This window comes from Gasterosteus aculeatus, chromosome 21 (genome assembly GCF_964276395.1).
Source record: "Gasterosteus aculeatus chromosome 21, fGasAcu3.hap1.1, whole genome shotgun sequence".
Classification (NCBI taxonomy): Eukaryota; Metazoa; Chordata; class Actinopteri; order Perciformes; family Gasterosteidae; genus Gasterosteus; species Gasterosteus aculeatus.
This window is the reverse complement of record NC_135708.1, coordinates 16,313,147-16,339,741: the sequence shown is the minus strand read 5'-3', so window position 1 is coordinate 16,339,741 and position 26,595 is coordinate 16,313,147. Positions and strand designations below refer to the sequence as shown.

Here is a 26,595-nt window from a genome sequence, read left to right as displayed (position 1 = left end):
GCAGGGGAAGCTGGAGAAAGCCATGCCGCTTTACGAGCTGTCTCTGGAAATCAGGGAGAAAAGTTTCGGGCCCAAACACCCCAGTGTGGCCACAGCGCTGGTCAACCTGGCTGTCATCTACTGTCAACTAGTAAGGAATGTTCATCACGCTTCATTTGGTCCGCTCCCCGTTTGTTTAAGAAGTATTCGCACATATTTTCTTGTATTTGACTAATGAAATCTTTGTGTTGAGCAAAAGCTAACGTAATGATTCTTTTTTTGTCTTTGGCAGAAGAAGCACAGTGAAGCCTTGCCTCTTTATGAACGAGCACTGAAAGTGTACGAGGACAGTTTGGGCCGCTCCCACCCACGGGTGGGGGAGACGCTTAAGAACTTGGCTGTGCTGAGGTACAGTATTTGGCGTTGCACATTCGGCCGGGCACGAACGTTGCGTTTGAAAAGTTTTTCATTCATGTTTGGTAAATAGCTACGAAGAGGGGGACTTTGAGAAGGCGGCGGAGCTCTACAAGCGTGCAATGGAGATCAAGGAGGCGGAGCCGTCGTTGGCGTGTGGTAACGCTCCGTCCCGCCACTCCTCCAGCGGGGACACCTTCAGCCTAAAGGGACCTGCTCCCCTCCCCCCTGCCCACAGGTGACTCTGTTCAGCCACTTATTGCCACAGGGGCAATACAGGCTGATGACTTTTCCATAATGAAAACACCAGACCACATGGTTTTATTTAAATGGCATCCATTCTGGTCATCACACTGCCATTATTGCCTGGATGGAGTTTTTAGCGTTTAGACTTTACCCGCCAGTATAATTATTGGTTTCATAAATATTTGTATTTACCAAAAGTATTTGTTTTAATATTTCTTACATAATCATGTGTTTTTTTTATAAAAACCCTTTAGTTATATCACTACTTCTTATGGAGTTTACATTCATCATTGATATGTCTTGTTTTGGTACCTCACTGAATGCCAAGAGAGTTTGGGATATCACACCCAAACAACAATTAATGTGCTTTCACAGCATAGCAGATAATGTTCTGTGCACTTCCAAAACCTTATATATATATATATAATGAAAAAACGATTATTCATGTTTGTTTTCAAAGGAAAAGGTTCAGTGAAAATGAGTCCTTATGCTTCTTTTCAGTGATAAAGTATGAGCTATCAAATATTTCCATAACCAAGTCTGATTGTGCCGTTATGTTTTACCTCACACAGACTTGTTGCCAAGTTTACATTACTGATGTTCTGACTGAAATGTGCGTTTTGTGGAAATTGGTATGTTTAGATGCCATTTGTTGAATCGAAGATCAGTGCCCAAAAAAGCTGTCCTGGTCTGAAAAGAAATGACATTTCATTTTTATGCAAAACTCTGTATTTATCTATTAACAAAAATGATTTTAAGGGATTTTCCAAAACCAAGATAGTGCCATATGTTAGTAAAATGGAGTATTGACTGTACGTGATCCCAAAGAGATAACACATTTATGTAAGTTTAAATATATTAATGTTATAGTATTATATGTAAAAACTGTACAGGACAAGAAAAATCACATCCAACAAGATTGTATTCCATCTAATAAATAACAATTTCAAAAGATTTTAATCTTTTTTCTTTCTTTTTTTTAAAGCTGTTAACGCATTAAAAAGGCAGGCAAACTTTCACCGGTCAAAACCGTAGAAAATACACACGTGAGAAGCGGTTATGCCATCAGAAGCAGTTCATGCATTTCTGTTCTTTACCTGTTAGAACTCTGCAATTGTTTATTTGACATTAATCGTCTTTTTGTTTAGACACACGACAAAAAAAAAAAAGGTACATCCTATCTGAATAGAATCTTCAGATTGTTGCCTACAACTTTCTCATCTGAGCCATCAAGTCTTCCAGACTCTGTTCCGTCTCTCCCACCGTATCCCCACTTTCTGTATCCTGGTCCAAACAAGAAGAAACAGCCGTCAGCCGTCAAAGTGAATCATTTAAAACGACTTTACTTACAAAAACGGCTTAGAAGTGATTTGTCACCAAATACCAACCTCAACTGGAATGGTGTAAGCCACGGTGATGCCTTCAGGGAGGTCAGGCACAGCGCCCGAAGCAGCCTGTAGCTCTGCGTCAGTCACCTCTGATACTAGTTCGATACCTGCACCGTACAATCGTGTGTTAATACACAGAAAAATGACAAAAAAAGACGAGCAGCTCCCAATCCGACACTGTTCGCTTGCATAGCGGTCTGCTGCGTTCTCACCCCACTCGTTGTCTTCATGTACGACCTCCTCCTCCTCCTCCTGTACCGCCTCAACCTTGGGGCGCTCTGCTTCCTTCCTCTGAAGTGAGGCATTCATAGAGATGGACGCGGTTAGCTTTCCCTGCACCGCATTGCAGTGCACGGTCCGTTTTTGGCAGGTATTCCGCCACAAATGGAAAAATCCCTCACCTTGTACTCCTCCTGTTGCCTCCTGCAGTAGCGGTCGCTGCACTGGGGGTTGGCTTTCATGGCCATGGTGGGGAAGAAGTCCTGCATGGCGTTGTAGCCGAGATAATAACTGACAGTTCCAAACTTCAACAGAAACCTGAAAGACGACAATATTTTACTAATGCAGGCCGTCCTTCCATCAGTAGGTCTGCGCGCTGACTAATGACGTCTTACTTGAGGACATTTTGCACCAGGAGACCCGCGACCACGCCCATCGTAGTCGGTAAGCTGGCAGCACACACGCCCTCCCTTTTCAGGGTCTTCTCATCGATGTTAGCGGCCACCACCAGAGGAGGAGCACACTATCAGAGGGAAGTGACACTGCGTTACAATGGAACCTTTACAGTGGTCTTTCCTCACAGGGAAATGGAGAGAAGATATGTCAGTGTGTGTGTGTGTGTGTGTGGACGTACAGCAAAGCACGCCGTCTCTCCAGGAATGATGAGCTGGGTGTGTCCCGATACGGCGTTCTCACTGACGCCAGACTCCATCCAGATCCGACCCAGTTCATTGCAAGCCTGCGACAAACACGACCGGGTGAATGCGACCTGCAAGGGTAACGCGTAGCGCGTTTCCTTTCTGTGACCGCGCCGCACTTACTGTGTTGATAGCCATTCTGGCCTCAAAGTTGTCCACACAGCTCAGGATCAAATCCACCGGCTGCCCTTCTTCCAGCCCTCCAGAACTGAGGAGAAACCGAATAAACTGCTGTGAAGGCCACTGAGGAACAGCGTGATGAAACTAGAGAGGTGAGAGTAGGAAAAGCTCACCTGATGCGCTCCATGAAATGTGTAAAATTGTCCATTGTGGTGATGTTGTAGTTGTGGGTTTCAAATGACACATCTGGATTGATGCTCCTGTCGATCAAAATCGAGTTCCATGCAAGCAAAAGCAAAAACAAACTTCACGTCTCTTTTTAGGCCGGGAAATTAGATCACTTTGAACGGCAGTATACCTGAGCGTGTGTTCGGCGGCTTCCACTTTGCTGAGGCCTGCTTGGTGAGGCTGGAAGAACAGGCGGTTCATGTTGGCCAGCTCGACTTTGTCGTAGTCAAAGAGGAGCAACTGTGACGGCGCAGAGACGAGATCGGGTCAAGCACAGGCGGACAAACCCCCGGGACAAAGAAAGCGTTTGCTTTACCTTCCCGATGCCACATCTGGTGAGCATTTCGGCGGTCACACTGCCGACTCCCCCAACACCGACCACGGCGACTGTGAATGTCCGGATTTTCTGCAAACATTGAGACAATCATTTTATTGGCACGCTCAATCGCTTCATTTAAAAGAAAAAAGCATTAGGAAGGTTGATATTAGCAGAGGTCACGTGGTCTTTAAAGTTTATCTATATCCACATTTCAATGCACTGAAGTGCACATTGGTGTTAATATCATCTGGCATGTTTTGACATCACATAAACTCATTTTTGCCATTTCCTTCACAGTCTGTGATTATTTACATTTGGGGTGTAGCAGCAAAAACAAGCCCAAGGGCCACGTTTGAACATCATACCTCATAATCGTCCACGATGCCCATTCTCTTTAAAGCCATCAGACGACTGCAACGACAAGACATGCCGAGGTTAGCTCTCCCCCCCACGCGGGCTGATGGGTGAGTCACGAGGCGTCGCCCCCTTAGCGCGAAGATCAGCGCACACAAACGATGCCAAAAGGACAAAGAATAAATAAATAGACAAAAAGGCACCTGTATGGGTTGGAATCCACAACCTCGGCACTCATCCTGTCAATCTTGGGTCTGTGGAGCTGCTGGTTTTGAGCGTCCTCCGCGGCGCACTGCTTCTGCTTACACTTTATCAATTCGTTTTCCAGCTCTCTCACGCGCAGCTTCAGCTCCTCGATGGTCGCCATCGCGGAGAACAAGTGGCTCTGAAGGGAACGTCAACGAGAAGAAGGCGATATCGCGAATGGGCAAACCGCACGGCTCAGCGGCAGCGAATTGTACACGTCTCCAGAGCTGAAGTCAGCTGTCAGCGTGTGTGTTACTGTAAATAGCGTCCGTGTAGAACACGAGTAACGTTCCAGATACCTCAAACTGTTTTTTTAATTACATAATTGACGTTCGTTAATTATTTCAACGGTTTGTGTGCTCGTGGATTTGCTATTAAACTATTTACGTCCCGCTGGGTTTAAAAAAAAGCGCCAAATATCCGTAAGATGTAACGTTGAATTCCTTCCCTTCCATTGAGGACGTTACGTCGGTGTGCGCAGACGTAACTGGTCCGACCTCCACTATCAACAACGCAGCTGGAGATGATTGATCCACTGGAGAACTGAGCCATGGAGGACACGACAACTTCTGTTCGACAGCAACACAAATTCAGTGTCGACAGACTGCAAAAGTATCTGTCTGTCAAGTCACGGACCGTGTCGAACAATGACGCGATCACTGTCAGACAGTACAGGTAACGTTCAGATAAACACGAGGGGATTATTTGACCATTTCTCGCCGAGGGAGTGAAAGCAAATACTGTAAAAAAAAAGAAAAAAGAAAAAAAAATCTTCCTGTTGTTTCTCTTTTCCAGCGCTGGTCAGTCAAACCCAACCTTCCTAATCCAAAGCCCCTCAAGCAGTTATGTTCTGCGGAAGAAGCCCCCCGGGGAGCTGCTGCCAGGAGCTCACAAGGTACCTGTAAGGTTTCACTCTGATGATCAACAGCTTTGGTCAACAAATGGTCCAAGTTTCACGTGTGGCTTTTCTGTATCTTCTAATGTTTTTGTCTTAATGGAAACGGCCGCGTGTTTTGCTGTTGACAGAAGTTGCTTGTGGAAAATAAAGTTTTTTTTAATAAGCGCTGTTGTGTAATTTACAAACATATAATTTCCTAGGTTTCCAGGAATTGATTACAGTATGTGGCCTGGAAGTCCAATTATGGTCAAAATGGAGACGTTCCTTTTTTTCCAGTGTTCATGTCCATACATTTCATTATAGCCACATAGCCACATGTGTTAATTCAGGTATAATTTTGTTCATACAGTTGGTCCTTTTCTCAAGAATCTCCTTCAATTAAACTGCTAAACATCACAAAGGAAATGTAAGCAATAACAACTGAATATTGTAGCACATATTCCTTTCCCAGACGTCTCCTATAGATTTTCAGTCACATATGATTTACGATGCTTTCTGAGGCCTGCTGTGTTGCTGTGTGAACCTTTGTCGCTGTGTTTATAGGTGGACCGGGAGTATCGCGTGCAGAAGGCCTTGTTCTCTGCCGGGTTCCCCGTACCTCAGCCTCTCCTCCACTGCACCGATCCTGAAATCATTGGTACCGAGTTCTACTTAATGGAGCATGTGAAGGTAAGTTTGTGGCTACCAAGAACAAATTCCAGTGTTGCTGCATGTAACATATTTATTGCAGTTTTCTTAACCTTTGTTTCATAATCCAACAATAAAAGATGACATTTGGACTCCCCGGTGTTTGCTTGCTGTCACGCTGACTCGACATACCGAAACGAAGCCCAGTCTTCTGAATTCACACTCTGTCATTACATTGTGGTCACTGGTCATTGGGTGAAAACATACGCTTCCTCATCCGTGCGCATTGAACAGGGGCGAATATTCAGGGATCTTCGTCTGCCTGGCGTGAGCGCAGCAGAGAGAGCAGCTCTGTATGTGGCTGCGGTAGAAACGTTGGCTAAGCTGCACTCCCTGGACCTGGCGTCACTGAACCTCGACGGATATGGGAAAGGATCCGGTTACTGCAAGAGACAAGTGAGCATGACGCTGCGTACGCGTCTAGCAAAAGAACATTTAGAGTTGTGACATTCAGAAGTGTCTTTCCATCTCGTAAAGGTGTCCACCTGGACAAAGCAGTACACCGCAGCGGCCCACCGGGACATTCCGGCCATGAACCAACTGTCTGATTGGTTGATGAAGAATTTGCCTGCCGGCGATAACGAGGTCACGCTTGTCCACGGAGATTTCCGTCTGGACAACTTGATGTTCCACCCGAGAGAGGTACAACTTCTGGAACGGCCACGCTCACCCGAATGCTTCCAGTGACTGCGAATGCGTCACAAAGTGCGTCTGGTGTCATCAGGCCCGTGTGATGGCGGTGCTGGACTGGGAGCTGTCTACCACCGGGCAGCCCTTGGCGGACCTGGCCTACTTCCTCATGCCTCACTTTTGGCCTACAAGCCTTAACATCTCCAGCACTATGGGCAGCTTGAATGGAATAGAAGGTAGCAATTAAATCACAGCCATGCACAGAACATTGCTGTGGTCCAACGTCTGTAAAAGCGCACGTACCCATAGACGTAGTATTTGTTCCACAAATTGTTTCGTCGTCTCTTACCCCCTTTGTTCCTCTGACCAATGAGCAGGTATTCCAACTGTGGAGAACCTGATCTCCATTTACTGCCGTGTCCGGGGGATCCCGTCTTCTTTGCCACAGTTGAAATTCTACCTGGCTCTGTCTGTCTTTAAAATGGCAGGAATTGCACAGGTTGGTTACACACACAAGTTTCTCCTTCACTACAGACGCACATGCAGCGATATGGTTAGCTTTGAATGCAGTCTGCTCTCTCCTTCATCTGCCTTTTTTCCCCACCAGGGGGTCTATGCACGCCACCTCCTGGGTAATGCCAGTGCTCCCAATGCAGCCCAGTTCGGCCAGTGCGTGGAGCCCTTGGCAAAGGTGGCCTTGCAGCTCGCAGAGGGGTATGTCAGCCGCCAGAGTTGTGTCCCATGTTGCCCATTGACTTTCCAACACGTGTGAGATGTTTCCTGCCAGGTCCGACACGGGTCCATCAGCAGACGGTCTGTTCCTGCAGACCGCTGCAGGCCGGGCCGTTCTCCAGCAGGTCAAAGACTTCATGAGACAATACGTGCTTCCTGCTCAGGAGGTCAGTGCCGAGAGCTGCCGGGAACGTCAGAGCGATTCGTTTGCCTGGATGGACTTATGAACATTTTTTTACATGAAAGGATTTGACGGTGAACACAAGTTCACTCAGGCAATCGGGATTTGTTCATTAGAGCGAAAGAACAAGTAGTCTATTGAATACACAAGTGGTATTGTGTGAATAATTATCACAATTGGCTGTGCGTCACAGCAGCGTTACTGCAGTGAAGCAGTGTAAGGCTGAGGGATCGCATTGCCATTCGTGTTTGGCTCTTTGTGGGAGCTGTGGGCAGAGTAGACTTTTGTTTTGTGTGAAAGCCACAGATTAAAAAAAACAGAAAACATTTCTTCTGTAGATTTACTTCCAGAGATGCCTCCATTTACACAGAGTAAAGTCTCCGGAAGGTGCAGCTTTTCCACGGATGAGCAAAGTGCCAAAGTGACATTTCAGGCAAGTCATTTGGGTCCAGTTAGGCAAAACACCTTTTGTATTTTCAGGAGGTTGCAGAATACTACTCCAAACACGCTCAGTCTCCACAGAGGTGGATCACCCCCCAGATAATACAGGATCTAAAGGTGTGTAGAAAGGACTCTTTCCCTTTTTCATTTTCTTTATTGGAAAAATGTATTTTTACAAGTCACCGCTACAAATTCAGAAACGATGCAATCAAGCAGGAAATATTGATCCAGTTATTACAAACCAAATCCAAATCCATCGAGGTTTAACCAGCTAAATGCTGTATTAATGTGCTGTCAGATTATTGTTTTTAATGGGTTTTGCTTAATAATTCTCACAGAGCAGACCGTCCTGCATCCAACTCTAACTTGCACGCGTTGCTAAAACCCGGAGAACGTCTGCTCTCTTGCCGTGACCGCTTTATGTACTAACGACATCAAGGTCGACCAAATGCGTACGATGACGTGCGTGTTTTCCAGGTGAAAGCTCGGGAGGCGGGGCTGTGGAACCTGTTCCTGCCCGCGGTCAGCAGTCTCAGTCAGTTGGACTACGCCTACATCGCAGAGGAAACCGGACGTTGCCTCTTTGCCCCGGAGGTCTTCAACTGCCAGGCTCCGGGTAACACACATCCTACACGTTTGGATCATTAGGAGACCATGAACTTGCTATAATACAGTGCATTACTTGTAATCACATCCTCTGTGGTCAAATGGAGTCCTCCTTTCAATCTTAAACACAATGCATTCTTGTGCATAAACTCATTTAGTCCGATTATCTAAAATATAATATTTTCAGTCTTTAAGAGCATATTCAAAGGTTGCTCGCATCCTGGGGGACAGTGTGTGGTGTGATGTCTTTCCCTCCCCAGACACAGGAAACATGGAGGTGCTGCACATGTTTGGCAGTGAGGAGCAGAAGAGTACATGGCTGGAGCCTCTGCTCAAAGGAGAGATTCGCTCCTGCTTCTGTATGACAGGTATGACGATCCGTTTCGTGTTCAAAAGGCTGAGCGAGGATAACATATCACATTCTGTAGGGCCGCTGGAGGAATGGGTGGGGGGACGTTTTGGAATGTAATTTGTTGGGAAATTAAGGGAGCGTCTCTAAACGCTTCTTCTGACCAAGGTACTCCTCAAAATATGTTTGTGTTCTTTCTTACTCCCCAGTGATGGGTGGGGTTTTAAATGAGCTTGGTAGCGTGGGTGCTCCCAAGGAGTTCTACCCGCCAACAGAGACCAAGCTCATCATGAGTCATTTTTCCATGTTTTCCCTCCCTTTGCTTTCCACTCTGCCTGGAAACCGCAGCACGCTGGAGATTCCCGTGGGTTTGAAACTCCCCCTGTCTTTTCTGTAAACACACAGGGGAGGTTGTTTGATTATTTTATAGTAGATGAGAATAAACAGAACCTCCCTCTCGTGCTAATAAACTTCACTTTAAGTTATTTGTTGTTTAAGTATGGAACTATTTATTTTACCAGTGTCCAGATCTGGAATCCAGATCTTTGGAAAAGATGGAACATTAAGTGAAAAGCTGCAGATTGGATATGTGAACACTAAAGTCTCATTACTTATTCTCTTTTCCTCTGTGTAAAATGTTGAAGATGGTCTTTTCCCCAGAGCCTGACGTGGCCTCCAGTGATGCAACCAACATGGAGTGCACTCTCTGCAGGGACGGAGACAGCTTCGTCATAAACGGCAAGAAGTGGTGGACCAGTGGTATGTACATTTCTATTCATATTGGTTATTTAAGAAAATACCCAATACATCCCTATGAGACATCTTAAGACTCAATAAATAATCTGGAATCATTCTGGAAAATGTGTCAGATCACTATATGTATATGCACACATTGTAGGTATTTGTTGATTCTGCGAAGCGGAATAGTCAGTGAGTCATGTGTGAGTCACTCATTGGCTCTTTTATTGAGTTTGGTTTATAATGTCCTGTTAAATTTACTACATAATCAGATATAAGGGACTATTGAGCTCAATAACATTGTTAAATTAAGTATTTAGGATTTAAGTGACTGTTATCACATGAATATCATTAGTGTTTTTAGATTTCTATCGTCCCCTAAAGCACTTTGAACGGAAAGATCTTCCAGATGTTTCCTCTGACACAGATGTGGTTTTAGGTTTGGACTGAAGGAAAACAGCGGCCTGTTGTTTTTGTCACTTGAACCTGCACAGAATTCCCTCTTGTTGTTGAAGCTGTATGGTTTTACAGAATGACCCCTTCTGATCTGTTTATCACTTTATTCTTGCTCTTATCTGTGGCTGATTCCGTATCCAAAGCATGTGCACCGCACAGTAACAAAACACTTTGAGTTGTAATGGGAGAAATCTAACTAGACAAAATGTGACTGGAAATTCCATCATAAGTATCACATGTTGTCGACCCGCCACCTGCTCACTGACATCATGGGCGTTTCCCCGTATACGCTGTCTGTGGCCTTTGGCCTTTGTTCCCTACAGGGGAATATGTGCAACCGTTTGCATTTGTAAAACATCTTCACTTGTGACGACGCAGAAAGTTAAGACTTATCACCTTTTGGTTCACAGTATCGCAGCATTCTAATTACACTGCAGTTTTCTGCATTCTGTCGTTGGAGCGTTTTGCTGTTTGGAAATTACCGAACCACACATATGAAAAATGTTACCCATAATCCAAACACAGTACTTCTTTACTTTTCCCTTTTTATGTCTGTGGCTGACTCTGAGAAGCTAGACGGGCGGGTCTATATTGCAGATGTTGCTATGGCAGCTGTAATGCACACAAATTACTCCCAGACCTGCATTCTTTTCTCTATAAGCACTTGGCATTTATATTTGCATGGTGAAAGGGGGAGGGGCTTATCTTAAGCATAATGCCACATGATGGAGTCATTACAAAGGGGAATTCCTTCAGCAGCCTGAGAGCATTTAAATACCAACCAAATGAACATTGTATTTCATTACATACAGTGGACAGTCAGTCTATTCCGCTTTGAGGACCTGCAGGCGTCCTGCTCTTTGCAGTTGTCTTTGTTCGCCAAATGTTTTTTGACTCAATGGGTTCCCCCCCCCCATCCCGAAACCACGCGGTGTAATACAATAAGGTGCAGATGATACCATGCGAGGCGGCGCAGACTATAAGGTTGTTAGGCAGACATCACTTATGGCAGTAAACGTGTTAATACATAAATATACAATGTAGTGTAGCCGCTTCCAGGACGACGTGTCCGTCATTCGGGTGTTAAATAGTAAAGGTGCTGGTGGCTTGGTCGTCCGAACCGGACTGCGACTGCGGTTCAGCCGGCGTCCGGAGCGCCATCTCCACCGCCGGTTCCGCGCCGGCGTGCCGCGGGTGTCTCCCGAGTCGCTGTCCAAGGTGCTTGGCAGCCTTCAGGACGTGTCCCCTGAAAGACGATCCCATGAAGGCATAGAGGAGGGGGTTGATGCAGGCGTGGACCAGCGCCAGGCTCTCGGTCACCTGCAGGGCGCGATCCAGCCCCTTGCTGACCTCGCAGTCGGTCACCAGGATGTAGATGACGTCCATCGCCCGGATCAGCTTGACCAGGGTGTAGGGCAGCTGCGTGAGCAGGAAGACGGCCACCACGGCCAGCAGGACGCGTAGGGCTCGCCACTTTCGCTCCCGCCGCACGCCGGCCGCCCGGCTCAGTACGCGCCACACCGAGCAGTAGCACACCGTCATGACCAAGAAGGGGAGCAGAAACCGGAGCGCCACCTCCATCAGCTCCAGGGTGGCCTTCGCGGACCGGCCCATGCCGGGCGGGTAGACGGCCGTGCAGGCCATCCTGTGGTGGGAGTGCTTCACCGTGCAAAAGAAGAGTTCGGGAAGGCCGAGAACGCCGGCCACAGCCCACAAGAGCACGCACACCAGGGTCCACTGCGTCCGGACCCGGGGAGCCGACCCAGGCCGGCCTGCGGGGCTTTGGGCCACAGCGCGGTAGCGATCCACGCTGACGCACGCCAGCAGCAGCATGCCGCAGCTGAAGTTGGTGCCGTAGAGGAAGGAGTTGAGCTTGCACGCCGCCACGCCCAACTTCCAGCCGTGGACGGCGTCGGCCGCCCAGAAGGGCAGCGTGAAGAGGAGGAGCAGATCCGAAATGGCCAGATTGAGGATGCACATGTCCGTCAGGGTTCGCAGTCGCAGCTTGGACGCGTAGACCACCACCACCAGGGCGTTCCCGGCCAGGCCCACCACCAGAGTCACGGCGTAGACGACGGGGAGGAAGACGCCGCCAAAAGAGCGCACCGCCTCCTTGTCACAGACGCTGTGTTCTGTGGTGTAATCGTAGCTGTCATTTAAGCCGACGTCCTCGTCGTCGTAATAGAAATCGCCCATCCTTCTTCTGTATAGAAAACAAAGATACAGTCAATGAAAGCATTTGTTTTTAAATGGGAGGATGAACGATAAAGAATCAAATGAAACTTTTACCTTTTTTAATTTGACCTGTGTTGATATGATCGATCATTGCATAAAAGCATAATGTGGGTTTTTTGACAACACAAGAGCAGCTTATATTCGTAAGTCATACCAAGCTTTTCACCAGGAAAAGGGGCTGTTTTTTTTTCTACGTGAATGTTTTTCTGTTTGATTTCCCTAATTCATCAACGCAGGTCCGTCTGAACTGTGCGGCCTCGAAAAATCCCAGCAAACACAAAAAATTGAAAAGTTTTGAAAGCAACGGATGACTTTTAAATCGAGTCAGTTTGTAGTGCGTTCGGATATTTGAAAAATAGCAGCATGGAGTTGACTCCCTTTTAATCTCCACCCTCACTGATTAGCAATAAAGGACAAAGATCAACATTTATCTGCTCCTAAGTCAGAACCAACTACACGGCGAGGTAACTAACGTCTCTGGCCACATTTGAATCCAGGATGTTGTTTTTACCGGCATGCGCTTCTTTAGCAGGACATCCCATGGGAGGGAGACGCGCCCCCCCCCCCCCCCCAGTGTTACCCTTTTGTTAACGTCCCCTCCCTGTCCGCACAGTAAATGCGATACCGTGTGTTCGGCTGTACACGGTGACTCACTCGGTGATCAAACACAGAAAATTCGGGCTGCTTGAAGAGTCTCTTGAGGAGATTCATTACCAAACTGAGATGCAAGTGGAAAATATGACTTTTGTATTATTTTTTATTTTATTCATAGAACCGTAATATAACTGATTTAAGACCAGTTCATGGAATGTTTTGCGACACTTTTGGCAAATCCCGCTTGCTCCCGACAGCTGTTATGAAACATAACCAGGTTTGTTACATAATGAATGAGGTGCTAAAGCAGATGCCGTCTGCCATCAGAACTATGTCAAGTATTCTGTGGCAGTGAACAGCTGCTCTTCATGTGTACTAAGGGTGAAATAGTTGAACTTTAAGCTATTTTGTTTGCAGTGTAGTTCTCTGGGTTATTTCTTTACAAGCTAAATGGAGCGAAAGTTAAAAGACCAAACAATTTGTAAATACTCGATCTCTTAACAGTATTTAAAACTTTACTTCTACCTCTGCACCACTTTACATTTGGATCACACTCATTTCATCTATTTTATGTAAACAATTGCACGCAAAAAAAACTGGTCATGTGACCCTGAGAATAAATGTTTTAAAATGTAACCCTGAGACGTGGAAAACAAGAGGAAAAAACGCAAAAAGCTCGACTTGGCTTGTCATCATTACTGTTATAGTCATAATAATACCATAAAATATCCTGGGCAGGACTTTGACTGTTAATGCTGATGGAAGCTGTGACTGCTGTAAACAAGGCACAGTGCAAATCCTGCTGTTAGAAGTCAATGTTCACTGTGTGACGGATCTAGTTCATTCTTTCCCATCAACTAGAATACAAGTCAAAGATATTGAGTTAAGTGGTTGAAATGGAAAAGATCTTCTTACCTCGTGTTCTTTTCCGGTTATAAAATTGGTGAGATCCTTTTCGCTTCTAAAAAAAAAAAGTTTAATCGCACACAAACATATAAGTATCCTGAGGAGAAAAGCTGAGTGAAGCACAGGACTGAAGCGACGGATCGCTTTCCCTCCGCCTGCCCCTTCAAAGGAGCACCTCTACTCAACACGTAGCACCGAAGCACAGTGCGTCTGCGTGCGTGTGTGTGTGTGTGTGTGTATGTGCCTTTAAGACAAAGAAGTTTTGTGGAAATTAACAAGAAGTCCGCTGTGGGCAAAGCACTCTCACTCCTGATGGCATGCAGGGGGAGTTGCCCCGTTGTTTGTGTCTAAGAGAAGAGAGAAGAAATGAGGAAAGGAAACAATAGAGTTGCATCCCGTGTGGATCTAAATGTTTACCTGCTGAACAGACCGTCGTTATCTCTTTGTTATTGTGTGTTGTGTTTATTCTTCATCCAACAGATTCACATTTCTGTAGATTCTTTTGACTTTAAATTCATTATTGGATCTTCTATCGTTTAGTTTACTTTTTTTTTTCCTGATAACTACTGACTTTTTTCAGCTTGCTTTTAATCTTTCTCCCTCTCTGTAAAAAGGTTATTTGTTTTTAGAAGTATGTCGTACCGACGTGTACTTTTGTTCTTTCTTTGTCTTCCTCAGAAGGACAGAGGTTTAGTTTCACTCCGGTGGTGACAGAACATGTACGGACATGGCCGCTGCAGGACAGCAGGGCTCTTCTTCTTTTCCTCGCCGAACACGGCGTCCTAGACGCGTGTTTGAAGTTGTGTGAGGCGCACCGTTTTTTAAGGGCCAGCGCCATCATTTAATGTTTGTTTAAACGTCTGCAAGCGCCGACTGAGTTTAAAGACTAAACATCTGTCGGCTGGTGTTTGTTCGAGTGTCCACGTGCACTCGTGCTGGGATTCTGTGAATATTTGACCAACTATTGATGTCTTGTTCGTCTCCGTCTGGTGTCCATATGTGCTGTACTTGGGGGACAGTCTTGCCACTTGGGCAGAAATATAAACAGGAAGGCATCTCTCACCCTGTCTGTGCGCAGTTATCTAGCATTTGGTCGACGCTCTGCACTTAGGCGGTAAAACCTGGATGAAACGGCTTATTAAATGTCACTGGGTGCACAAGCTGGAACACTGAAGGAGTAACAATGAGTAACATTTATTGCTTAAATAAAGATTAACAGAATAAAATGACCTGAAATAGATTCAGGCCGTTGGAGGTCTATAAAGTCGAAATGAAGATAAGGACTGGTTACCAAACAGGAAATACACATGCATACACAAGTTTCCCCGCGGCAAACCTCTTCTTTCAACTCCGGGAAATGTAAGTCGACCGTTTGCGTCTGAGCGGGCGTTCCCGTGCCATCAATACGTCCACAGCTCCATTCGTTTCTCCACAATAGGTGACGTTTGGAGACCCGGGTCAACGGGAGGGTGGAGAACAGAGTCAGACTGTGAACAAGTTCATGATGACGCGTGATTGGGACCACGACGAAACACGAAACGAGCGCAATGATGTTCCTGACTGTCCCGTTTCAGGTGCTGGGAACCCCCAATGCAGAGTGGCCATAGTGATGTGCAGGAGCAAGTCTCAAGATGCCGAAACCAGGTCAGTAGAACACGTGAGGAATATTAGTTGAATCTGATTGTTGCTCAATCATATGTAATCATAATACTTAATTGGCTCTAAACATTTTGAGTTCAGCAGTTACTAGTTATTCAAGATGGAAAGTCTAAAGATGAACACACCCAAGATATGTAACGCACGTTGTTCTTGTTTTGTCAGCAGTGTAATACACCCAACCTTGTGTAGAAAAGAGAGTAAAATAAACCAGGGTTTTCAACTTTTATCATATTGAAAAATGAAATTGCGGATTAAAAAAAATGTGGAGTCCTTCACTCCTTTTGAAAGCTGCGTTTGTAATCTTGTTTGTAGACACGGGCAGCACAGCATAGTCCTCGTCCCCATGGACACGCCGGGCGTGAAGCTGGTCAGACCGCTCACTGTGTTCGGGCAGGACGGTCTGACAGTCGGTCGTTATCATCATGTTCAAATGACATCTTCCTGTTTTCCCACAGTCCTTACTTCCCTTTGGCGGGGGGAAAACATTTTTTCCTGAGCAAATTAACCAGCTTTCCCTTGTTCCCCCTCAGACGCCATCCATGGTGGCCACTTTGAAGTGCACTTTGAAAACGTGCGAGTCCCTACCTGTAACATTATTCTGGGTAAGACGCCGTATCCGTGTGGTCCTCTTTCCACTTATTTACTCACAATGGGTCTTAGAAGCAAGCACTCCCTGCAAAGCCCCAGAGAGGAATAAACAGCATTCCTTCTTTCAGCTTTGGAGAACAAAGCCTGGTTTTGTGCTTTTGTCGGTTTCAAAGCGAGGTTGTAAAGCGTCTTTGGGTACCTAGAAAAGCACTCTATAAAAAAAAAAAAAAGTTATTATTGACAAATAGGTGTACTCGTTCTATGGGCGAGATGAATCATTTCTCTCCTGATCGTTCCCATTGGGTTTCTGTTTGCAGGTGAAGGCCGGGGCTTTGAGATTGCACAGGGTCGCCTGGGGCCGGGCAGGCTGCACCACTGCATGAGGGCCGTCGGCCTGGCGGAGTCGGCCCTGCAGCTGCTCTGCCAGCGGGCGGCTTCCAGGCAAACCTTTGGAAAGAAATTGTACCAACACGTAAGTGGACATTGCCCCCGGAGAATGTTCTTTTGAATTTCAGGCCTGTAGTATTGAGTCAAGTGTTTTGTAGTGCCACCTAGTGGACATTCATCTTGGCGCAGCCTAACGAGTGTGCGCTCTGCTTGTGTCGTCACGGTCCGGTGTGCAGGAGGTCGTTGCTCACTGGATTGCAGAGTGCCGCCTCATGATAGAACAGACGCGCCTGCTGACTCTGCATGCTGCTCACGCCCTGGATACTCGGGGCAGCCGCGCTGCTCGCAAACAGGTACGACCGTCAGTAATATGCAGTGCAATGGCAGTTTGAATGTTCCTAATATAAACAAATTTAATGTAAGGCTTCCAATAAAAACTTTTTTTTACTGGTCATCTTTAGATTGCTATGATCAAGGTGGCAGCCGCCAGGATGGCGTGTCAGGTGATCGACTGCGCGATCCAGGTCCATGGAGGTGCAGGTGTTTCTGGAGACTTCCCGCTTTCACAGATGTAAGTTTAGACCCCCACCCCACCTTGCGTGAACAAGCATTAAACTGATTTCCTTCCTGATACCAGCATCACCGTTCTTCCTCAGGTATTCATACGCGCGGACGCTACGCATCGCGGACGGGCCCGACGAGGTGCACCTCTCCTCCATTGCTCGTCTGGAACTGAGGGATCAATTGAAGAAAGCCCAGGCCAAGCTGTAAAGGACTTTACCACCAAAATAACCAGTAATTGGTTGCAACTGCCTTTTGATTTCAAACATTCCATTCAAGGAGTCTGAATGTCCACATCATGTCTGATTTAAAAATGACCTTTCTTTATTAGGAATCCTTTTGAATATTAACTACAAAAACAGGAGATGACCACAGCCATGACACTGTTCGGAGGTGCTCTACCACATGGATGAATTCCATCGGGAGGTGTTGATAATCAGGACAAACAAGCACATTTTCTTTTTGTACAATATAAAACAATGGCCCCCAACCATTTGATACACCTGATGGTCACCCATGCAACACCCTCCACTCATGTCTATACATCAGCTACCAAATCAGTCACTTTTCTACAGCGCAGAAAAAGAAAGAATCGAGAGGGAGGAGAATAGGCTGGTTCGGGTTTGAGGTTTAACGAAAAGACGTGTCAGTGTTTGCTCTTCTTTGATTTTTTATGCGACCGGTGAGGAGACCTCGATTTGGAGCGGGATTTCTTCGCTGACTTCTTGGGCGTCTTGGAGCGCGACCGCCTCGATCGTTTGGGTGTGCGAGGAGAAGGAGATCTGGGGGGAGGAAACAAACAGAGACAAGCATCTAAGAGGTAGTCTTGGAAATAGCGGCGTGACAGCACTAAAGCAAAGGACAGACTGCCGTACCTCTTTGAGGACTTTTTGTTGCTGGGACGCGGCGAGTCTTTGTGGGTGGAGCGTGAAGACGTGTCTTTAGAGTACGAGCGGTCGGAGCGCTCAGATCTTTCTGACCGCTCTGAGCGGGGAGACGGTGATCGGCCTCGTCGGGTGCTACTCCTTGATGGGCTGGGTGACCCGCTGTGACGCCGTTTCCTAGCAACCAGAGAGGAGAAACGTCAGTCAGAAAGTTTAACAAATCCCAACGTAAGCGATTGTTTAGACGAGTCACCTCTCCTTCCTGGTTGGTGTGTCGTCCTTTTCTTTTTCCTTCTTCAAGTCCTTCAAACGTGCCTCAGCTTTCTCCTTCTCTTTCTTCTCCCGCTCTTTCTCCCGTTCAAGTTTCTCCTTTTCCTTTTCCTAAAATAAATGTAGCCAATATTTTATTTCAATAATTGCATTGAATTATTTGTGGTAAACTATGCAGAGCTCAATTCCAATACCTTTTGTAGTAATTTGTCCCTGTAATGTTCCACCTGCTCCTGAAGACTCTGTCCAGGCTTCTTGGGCCTTTTTCCAGACTCGAGCTCATCCTGGAACTTCATGACCTTAACCTGGAGGAACAATACAATAAAGAAAATGGTCAAAACAATTGAATTTGTTTGTATGAATAAACACCACAAACATCATATGGGGGTTTGCTACAATTATGAGGTACCTCGATTTCTCTGAGCTTTGTGCGTTTCTCTTCATTTATTTCAGACATTTTGGCCTTAATATCGGAGTCCTCTCTGATGGGGTTTGAGTAGCTCTGATTATCATCTGAGCGGGGGCTCCTGTCGTCATAATCACTGTCATCCTCGTCCCTTCTGGGTTGGAAACAGTTTGGTTTTATTAAAAAGGTGAAAACTGGAGCGACTTTTTGTTAAGAATACTTTTCAAAAAACTCACTTTTTTGTTTCTTCTGGCTGCTCAATTGCCTCCCATTTAGAAGTTGTCACAGCTAAAGAGCAAATAAATGACATTAAAACAGTAAAGAATGCATGTATATGTACGTTAGTATGAAGCCACCTAAAAGTCTCACCTTGAGCTTGTAACTCTGCCTCCTCCACCGCCTCCCATTTCGAAGGTGCTACCTTGAAGGTTGCCTCCTTGGACGGATCCACTGTGAAAACCAGGAAAATGGAAATTAAGCAACTTCACAAGAGCTGCGTCAACGAAGTGCACGTCAGAGTGGAATCATCAACATCCACCGCTCGTCTCTGCACGACTCACGAGGTATTCCGTCTATGTCTTCTTCCATGGGCTTGATGGGAACCCCGTCGAGGTCATCCAGGGGGGCTCCGTCAATCGGGGCTCCGTCGATGGGCACCGCGTCGATCGGCACCCCGTCCACGTCCTCCAGCAGAGCCCCGTCTACGTACTCCCCGATTGGAGCCCCATCAATGTCCTCCACCGGATCGGCCTGCACCAAAAGGCGGCACACGCACAAGAATCAAACTGGACCTTTGGCAAGTCGTGGGCAACGGGCTTGGAGAGCAGAAGAGTTCAAATGTTACAAATGGTTTAGTGTTGTGTACCTCCACAATGACCACCGGGGCTTCCTTCTCTGCAGCGAGATTAACCAGCCCCAGGAAGATGTTCTGCAGCTTGATCAGGAAGGGGTCCGGGTACACGGCCCAGTCCTCCCACGCCCGGAAGCATGACATCACTCGTTGCTGCCACACAGAGGAAAAGTAGGATGGTTGAGTGACAAACAGATGGGGTTCAATGTACCGAGCGGGACTTCAAAGCCGTTTGGTACCTTGAAGTTCTCACTCTGCAGGTGGCCCTGTATCGCTTTGTACGTCGCGTTGAGGTCTGCAAAGATCTGGCACAGCTTGGTTTCGAAACTGTTGAAGAGGGGGAGAAGTATTAATGTCAATAGGAAATGGGTATTTCCATCTTAAGTGGACAGCGCCGTGTAAAACAGAGACCACAAATATACTACTTACTATTTTCTGTAGTACGACGCATTGGACACTTTGGCAGAGGAGTTGTACAGCACATCAGAAACTAGATATAACCGCGCAATCTGAAACGTAGAAGAGAACATTGTATTAGTTGTATATTCACGGGATGTTGTTGGTCCTCTTCACGGCCCTGGGCTGGCGCTTTGTCTTGCCTTCTTGGGAAGAGGGGTTTTGAGGATGGAGAGAGACTCCGTGACACATTCCACTATCTCCTCCGCTGCTTCGGCGCGGTTGAGACAAAACAACATGGCCTCTGCGATGTCTCCCCTCCTGGGAGTCAGAGCACGCAGCATCTCCTCTAGTTTGTCTCGCTCGCTGCAGAAATCAGGGGCAATAATAAATATGAATCTATCCAACAGCGGGTCATTTGAACACATTCGATGAATTAAGACGCTTCAGTTCAGGAGGAGATGCTCTTACTCTTCTTTCAAGCTGCCTTTCCTGACGCCGTCCTCGTCTTCCTCCTCTTCCTCACCGTCGTCATACGGACCATGGAGGTACGGATTGAGAGGAGGCGGACGCCACAGGGAGCCATTCTTAAACATCCTAAAGTCCTCCGTTTTCCATTTTACTGGTGCTTCCCCCTGAGCGAGTAAAAAAGTAGTTAAAACCACGACAGAACCTGCTGATCACACATGGTCACATTTCTACAAGAACTTGAGCTTTCTGGGCAGTTTCAGGATGCAGCAAGCGAACCTGTAGTATGGAGTACAGCTTCCACCGGTAGTATACATGTGCCGGGCTTTGGTTCTCAAATAGAAACCTGGAAGAAAAAAATCATAAAACATGAGCATGCAAATAGCATTAACGGTCTAAAGTGTTAAGAGGTAATACGCTAGTGGTGAAAAGCCGCGCCGACCTGTACATGGGATTGTTGATTTCTCTGTTCATGATCATGGCTTCAAACATTGGGCCTTCACGCACCACAAACTCGATCATTCGGTGGATGAGAGAGAGCAAATTCCTACAAGAAAAACACAGTTAAAGCAAACGGATTCAGACAGGCCTGACTGACCACTGCAAAAGCCTCTCTGCTAAAGGTGTCGCTTGGCTTGGTGGTTTGACACCCGGGACAGTTGTCTCTGCACAGATCCGAAGTCTAATCGACCAAACGTTGGTCGTGACGCGCAGTAGGCTGTAAATGAGTAACACTATGTATTAATGTGATTAATTAATGCAACGGATGAAGTGAGACACAACTGTCCAAGAGTGTCACATAACCAGGCTTAAACCAAACATAACCTGAGCCTATGTATCAGATCAACACATAAATGCTGCCAAAAAAACTTAAATGACAACAGATGTTACAGTAAACAGTGAAATAACACTTTCTAGGACCCAGGTCTACAATGCATGATGAACTTAACGCATTACGATCTCCTCACATCACTGTGTAATTAGAGCTACAAGCACTCATGCACCCGGCTGTTAGACGTGACACAAACACTAATAAGGTTATCGTCAGACAGCACACGACCACCGTGGCAGTGACAACCCGACCCTTTGATCAGGTGACTTGTATGAAAATAAGGTCAGATATATATAAAGCTAGAGACTAATTAGCGTTTCTACCTTACAACCACCACGGTGGTCAAAACCATGTATATGGCTATTTTAAATAACTATTTCCTTACAAATGCAAAACGTCTAAATCTATGCAAGGGCAAAAGAAGTTTTTTTTTATATACATACAATTATTTTTAAACTTAAGAGCGACCAATGCCCACTTTTATTAGCTTTTAATCCTATTATAATGCATTTATAGTATATATTACAACTATGGGAATGGTAATACATTATGATACATATTAAAACGGTCAGCAAGCATCCAGCCATTATGAAATATGACACTTGAACCTAATCTATTTAGTGTTTTATGAATATTTGTGCTTTGTGCTTAGAACTACATTGATATAATGCTATAAGCCAAATGATTGGCATTATAAGAATGTTTATGCATTGTATAAGTTGGCATCATAGAAAGTGTTACCAAAACTTCATGGTTATTTATCATTTAAAAAATGAGACAATTCCGGTAACAATTAAATCTTCAGTAGTTGACATGTTTTTTTGTTTTTTTTTCATCAAGTTTGTGCCTATGCTCTTTAACAATACAGTGCAACAGGCCTGAACTACATTGTACTCTAGGGACCTTTTCTTTGAAATCGTCCTAGATTCAAATTTCAAAAAATGGGAAAAGTTTATATTAAAAAGGGTGAAGTGAAGCTGAACTTGGGAAGGTAAGGGCGAGACATTGATGAGACACTGTAACAACCAAAAAGTCACTAAATACAGAGCCTCTCAATCTCCCCTCAACCTCTGACTAATGTGAAGTGAAGAAGAACCTAAGCGGGATTAACGGCCTAAAGAGGCTGAACATGTTGCTTGCTGGTGTTGGTAAAAATGAACAAAAGTGCAAATAAAGTGACTTAAGTTCTTGTGTGACGTTTTGGGGGAGATATATGGTGCAGGCTGCATACAAAAAGCCTAAAGTGTCCAACAAGACAAAGGATGTCTTTAATTTGACAACACAGAATACATTTACTTGTATTGGAGCCGGTCGTACCAATGGCGGGGTAAAATTCAGTATACTTTCCCAATCCATCCCATGATGCTTTTCAGGTCCCTCGCTGCTGCAGACAGTTCAACTTGTGCTGCTCACCAAGGCCAATGTCAAAGGTCATATGGAGACTACTAGTGGCAGGTTTTGGATTTGTTGGCAGGGGCCAGAGTTACTGAGCTCCTAATAACGTGACAGAGGCCGAGGGGGTAGACGGTCTGAGTGAGCAATGCTCAGAAAGCAGGATTTAAAAAAGAAAAAAGAAACTAGGGGACTAGAATCAGCAGACTATGTAGGTGGCAGAGAAACACGCCACGGTCTGAAAACAACAAACTGGAATGTCGATGTATGGAATGGAACAGTGACGGACTACATTTATTTTTAAATAGGCACTATGATGATGTTTTTTTTGCTACATACTGTAACGGAAACATGAGGTGGATGGTGTAGTGTGAAAGAGCAAGGTACGAAACCAACACGTTGGTCAGGAGTGGTCTAGTTTCTAATATGATGACATTGTACAATAGCCTCAACCATTGCTCACCCATACAGACCATTCCCCTGTAGCATGCAGTGATCAATCGATCAAGCTTTAGCTTCATTATGGGATGTTTTTTTTCTAAGTTTGTACACCAATTTAAAAAAAGAAAAACATGTACCTTTCTGTTGGGATAACCACTTTGACTATGGCTTGCGACAGAGTCTGTATATGAAGTCACATCAGATAATAAACATAGAATGTGAGTATTGTTAAAAGGCAACAGGTGAAAAATATAAAAAATGCATTTTAAAGTGCAAATAGACAATAACTTTCCTTTACTGCCGTCAATTGTACTAATGGCCAAACACCCCTGACACTGGATTCACTAACTATGCAAACCTGTCTGTAACACTGAGCTGTTTGCACACGCTAACATTTATTTATACCCACACTTTGATATACAGTGCAAGGCTACTTTAATTTAGCAAGATAAAAACTATCACTTTACATAAATTGATTAAAACATGACTTGACTGCTCATTATAAAAGGCTAACATTTTACAAGCTGAAATAACAAAAGCACTTAACCCTTAAGCCATAAACCATGAGAAAAATCCTAGTCTGACATGCTGAGTTACCTTCTCGAACTCCTCCTTGTTTTTGGGTGGAGGGAGCATTGGGGCAGTGGGGTTCTTTAACCTCTCCCGGGGCTGTGCATTGAAGGGTAGGCCGGAGGGAGGTGGTGGGAGTGTGTGCTCCATCATGGAAGGAGGGATGTAGATCGGGTGGGGTGGGATGGGCACACCTTTACCCCATCCTAATTTCATCTCAAAGTTCATTATCATCTTTCCTGTGAGGGCAGTAAAAGATTAATTAATATAAGTATGAACCAATACTCAAAAGGTTTGGGATCACTTCTAGTTATTCATTCATTTTATTTAAATGAAAAGCAGCGTTGTACCATTTAGGTTCTTGAGAGCTCGCTCAGCATCCCTCCTGTTCATGAAAGCCACAAAACCACAGTTCCTCTCCCGAGCCCGTTCCTCGTCTGTTCTCGGCCACATGATCTTCACGCTGGCCAGCGGACCATAACGGCCAAACTCTTGACACAGCATCTCCTCATTCATCTACAAATTCAGACAGACAGGCATTGGTATTGAGAGTTGGACCATAGCAAAGCAATTAGGGCTTTGGGATTTGGCCAAAATATTTATTTGAAAAATGATATACATGGTGGAACTATCTCAATATATTTTATGGTACAACGTGTCCTAATTAGCCAGGAGAACTACTTTTGGCCAGACGTCATGTTTATTCCCGTTAATCTTGAAAGCAAATCGATGGAGAAACAACAGCTGAATGGAGAGACATCAAAGACCTGAAAGTTTCCTACATGCACAAAATGCATTTTCATGTCTTCTAAGATTGTAGACAGCCGCAAATTGCAACACACTCAAATAACACCCCATGTTCACAGCAAAACTATCGGGGCCTTAGAGTCTCTTCTCCACCCTGTATGTACAAATCACCTGTGGATTGATGTTTCCCAGGTACAAGTTAGTAGTGGATGGGTCTCCAACGTCATGGGAACCTGGCGCACAATCATCCAAAACTGCAGAAACAAGAAAAGAGAAGAATTTCCTTTGGTGTCTGACAGGGCCAGATATTTTTCTTAGCAAGATGGGGATATTCACAGCCACTATAATAGGTCAAAATTACCACTGGACGGACGGTTTCTTCTTGAAGAACCATCCGCTAAAAGAAGCAGAAACGCAGTGTAAATTTTGTTTTTAGGGCAAGAGTGGAGGGCAGAGAGGGGTGAGTGAGTGGATTAAAGCGTGCGGGACAGCGCCGTTTCAGGCTGAGTTAGTTCCACGAAACAGATCGGTGAAGCTTTAAGACACTTACACGAGCGTCTTCCGTCTGTGCCCGAGAGAGGTTCAAAGCGACTGACGCGTCCTTTCAGCTTGTGTCTTTCATCCCTTTCCTCTTGTATTCTGGAAGAATCAGCAGGCAGAACATTTACTTACAAGCTATGTTCAAATGACACATTTTAACTTTCAAAGTAGCACCATTTCCAGTAGTATTACCCACCAGCCTAAACAGTTAAAATGTATGAAAGTTTAATGTATGGGAACTTACTGTTTAAGTTCTTCTTTGAAAAGCTCCAAGTTGCTCTTCTTCTTTTCCTTTTCAGTAGGTTTCTTCGCGGACTGAAATGCAGACGTAGAAAGAAAATCAGCAAAGTCAAAAGAAAAGCAACGTTACCTGCAGCAGTTACACGAGAGGCTCCTTGTTGACTCGTGGTACTTACATGTCTTTTATCCACTGGTAAAAACTGAGTCGGGGTGTCCAAAGGCAGGAAGCTTTTGGATTGGTTATCGAAACGTGACTTGGGCTTGTACAATTTCCCTTTCTTCTCATCAGCAGCTGCCTCCTCTGAAAGATGAAAAGGTGTGTTTGTACTTTATCCCACTACAGTTAGATTAAGAAATACCATTCTCATGTCATGGATGGAAGACGTTGTGATTGCGCCCAGACATATTGTGCAATTTATTGGGGAAGCACTTAATGGAGAAAATAAAAATTTTGCACCTTTTGTTGCATTTGCAATACCGCCACGGACAAAGGCCTTGACCTTGCCCTCCCCTCCTCCTTCAAAAGCAGCAAGAAACTCTTCGTAAATCTCGGCTGCAGCCCGCTCATCTTCCTGAACACGCAAACCAGAGTCAAAGTAAATAAACACACGTATTAACATACAGAGAAACATCGTTGAGTAATGTGTAGCTAGTTGCCACAGATCATATGGACAATACTCTTTAAAAAGAAGCGAACACTTACTTTTTTCTTTATTTCATCTTGTTCCTTCTTGCTCAGGGTCCTCTTTGCCACTGCCATTTTGCCAATACTGAAAGACTTCAATTTGCTCTCAAGCAACGCCTGTCGACGTAAACAAACCATGGTGTGCGTTCGATAAGTACCATAAAAATCGTTAAAATGTTAGTACATACGATACGTACAGTGCAACAAGCGTATTTTACATGGTTCCGAATTATATTCGATTAACATCAAAAGACGATTAAGAAAGAATGACAGCAATCGTGTTGACAGGTAACGTTAGGTTACGCGGGATTCAGGACCACAACAACATCCGTTCACTCTACACTGTAATCGGCTGCGTCCACTTGTGAATTATTTTGTACGTTTAGATGACTGAATATTTTAAACTTACTTACACCCGGAGACTTTTATCCTAAATATCAATGAGCAAAAGTATCCAGAGGCCTAAACAAGCTGCTGCAGCGCTGAAAGCATTCATCGGTAATGACTGAAACAAGGGTCTAACGGGTAGATAGGGCTCAAACGCTGCTAGGCCCAAACCCCCAAATATTATATTTAACCTGAAATTCTGAATTCAAACACACAAGACTAACCCTTATTCTAATTATTCATGTTAATTACTACCAGCTAATGAGCTGTACTAAAAGGTATTTATATCTGGGTAAAGTGCCTTGACAAGCCCTTCTTGTGTAGCGTCAGCTAAATTGCTACGCTAAATTAGCCAGTGAGGCTAGCTTTAGCACGTTGGTAGTTAGCTAACACCGTTGCGCACCCCGTAACGGTAAACTCCTGCATGCTTTAAATAGGTAAATAATCAAGGTTGGGAAGGGTTACTATTATTTACATAGTTTCATTACTACAGAAAAGACCTAGGTAATGCGAGTACAAACGGCAAATTCACCTTAGCGCTAGCTTTTTGAGAGCCACCAGGCGTTCGGTCCGCCATCTTTTGTGTGACTAAAATAAAGTCGATCTTCGATGACATGATAGAGGCAAA

The 26,595-nt window shown here is 45.2% G+C and overlaps 5 protein-coding genes across 12 annotated transcripts in view; 2 read left to right on the top strand and 3 right to left on the bottom strand.

Annotated features, from left to right (window-relative positions):
* nphp3 (nephronophthisis 3) overlaps nucleotides 1-1,591 on the top strand; it is an 8,665-nt gene extending 7,074 nt beyond the window's left edge. For all 4 annotated transcript variants that reach the window (XM_040166667.2, XM_040166665.2, XM_040166666.2 and 1 more), the window contains 3 exons: nucleotides 5-130; nucleotides 272-387; nucleotides 467-1,591. In XM_040166667.2, the coding sequence (XP_040022601.2) occupies nucleotides 5-130; nucleotides 272-387; nucleotides 467-635 (411 nt within the window). In that variant the 3' untranslated portion in view covers nucleotides 636-1,591. The remainder of the gene's footprint in view (nucleotides 1-4; nucleotides 131-271; nucleotides 388-466) is intronic.
* uba5 (ubiquitin-like modifier activating enzyme 5) lies at nucleotides 1,544-4,673 on the bottom strand. The gene is made up of 12 exons (XM_040166679.2): nucleotides 4,169-4,673; nucleotides 3,977-4,022; nucleotides 3,609-3,698; nucleotides 3,423-3,532; nucleotides 3,238-3,324; nucleotides 3,068-3,152; nucleotides 2,881-2,985; nucleotides 2,642-2,769; nucleotides 2,429-2,564; nucleotides 2,240-2,318; nucleotides 2,028-2,134; nucleotides 1,544-1,923 (listed from the first exon to the last, which is right to left on the bottom strand). The coding sequence occupies exons 1-12, from the start codon at nucleotides 4,330-4,332 to the stop codon at nucleotides 1,846-1,848; spliced, it is 1,215 nt and encodes a 404-aa protein (XP_040022613.2). The 5' UTR covers nucleotides 4,333-4,673; the 3' UTR covers nucleotides 1,544-1,845.
* acad11 (acyl-CoA dehydrogenase family, member 11) lies at nucleotides 4,657-17,643 on the top strand. Of its 2 annotated transcripts, XM_040166676.2 has the most exons (20): nucleotides 4,657-4,886; nucleotides 5,007-5,106; nucleotides 5,653-5,778; nucleotides 6,031-6,192; nucleotides 6,274-6,438; nucleotides 6,521-6,662; nucleotides 6,804-6,925; nucleotides 7,034-7,140; nucleotides 7,214-7,325; nucleotides 7,820-7,897; nucleotides 8,258-8,396; nucleotides 8,647-8,754; nucleotides 9,396-9,494; nucleotides 15,239-15,308; nucleotides 15,636-15,721; nucleotides 15,854-15,925; nucleotides 16,229-16,383; nucleotides 16,535-16,651; nucleotides 16,760-16,869; nucleotides 16,955-17,643. In XM_040166676.2, exons 1-20 carry the CDS (start codon nucleotides 4,762-4,764, stop codon nucleotides 17,067-17,069), a joined length of 2,310 nt encoding a protein of 769 aa, XP_040022610.2. In that variant the 5' UTR covers nucleotides 4,657-4,761; the 3' UTR covers nucleotides 17,070-17,643. The 2 variants fall into 2 exon arrangements, with proteins under 2 accessions (XP_040022610.2, XP_040022611.2); XM_040166677.2 differs by lacking the exon at nucleotides 7,820-7,897 and having other exon boundaries at nucleotides 4,680-4,886.
* Nucleotides 7,915-14,013, bottom strand: ackr4b (atypical chemokine receptor 4b). Its single transcript, XM_040166680.2, has 2 exons — nucleotides 13,674-14,013; nucleotides 7,915-12,132 (listed from the first exon to the last, which is right to left on the bottom strand). The coding sequence occupies exon 2, from the start codon at nucleotides 12,123-12,125 to the stop codon at nucleotides 11,013-11,015; it is 1,113 nt and encodes a 370-aa protein (XP_040022614.2). The 5' UTR covers nucleotides 12,126-12,132; nucleotides 13,674-14,013; the 3' UTR covers nucleotides 7,915-11,012.
* u2surp (U2 snRNP-associated SURP domain containing) lies at nucleotides 17,163-26,595 on the bottom strand. 4 transcript variants are annotated; one of them, XM_078095904.1, is made up of 26 exons: nucleotides 26,500-26,595; nucleotides 25,599-25,697; nucleotides 25,353-25,467; nucleotides 25,072-25,196; nucleotides 24,900-24,970; nucleotides 24,666-24,754; nucleotides 24,477-24,512; nucleotides 24,287-24,369; nucleotides 23,719-23,884; nucleotides 23,396-23,607; nucleotides 22,936-22,979; nucleotides 20,576-20,680; nucleotides 20,413-20,479; nucleotides 20,137-20,300; nucleotides 19,869-20,031; nucleotides 19,699-19,778; nucleotides 19,509-19,596; nucleotides 19,285-19,422; nucleotides 18,980-19,169; nucleotides 18,789-18,869; nucleotides 18,656-18,707; nucleotides 18,423-18,570; nucleotides 18,208-18,318; nucleotides 17,997-18,124; nucleotides 17,735-17,920; nucleotides 17,163-17,641 (listed from the first exon to the last, which is right to left on the bottom strand). In XM_078095904.1, the coding sequence occupies exons 1-26, from the start codon at nucleotides 26,581-26,583 to the stop codon at nucleotides 17,506-17,508; spliced, it is 2,961 nt and encodes a 986-aa protein (XP_077952030.1). In that variant the 5' UTR covers nucleotides 26,584-26,595; the 3' UTR covers nucleotides 17,163-17,505. The 4 variants fall into 4 exon arrangements, with proteins under 4 accessions (XP_077952030.1, XP_040022609.2, XP_077952031.1 ...); XM_040166675.2 differs by having other exon boundaries at nucleotides 18,423-18,573; nucleotides 26,500-26,589; XM_078095905.1 differs by lacking the exon at nucleotides 24,477-24,512 and having other exon boundaries at nucleotides 18,423-18,573.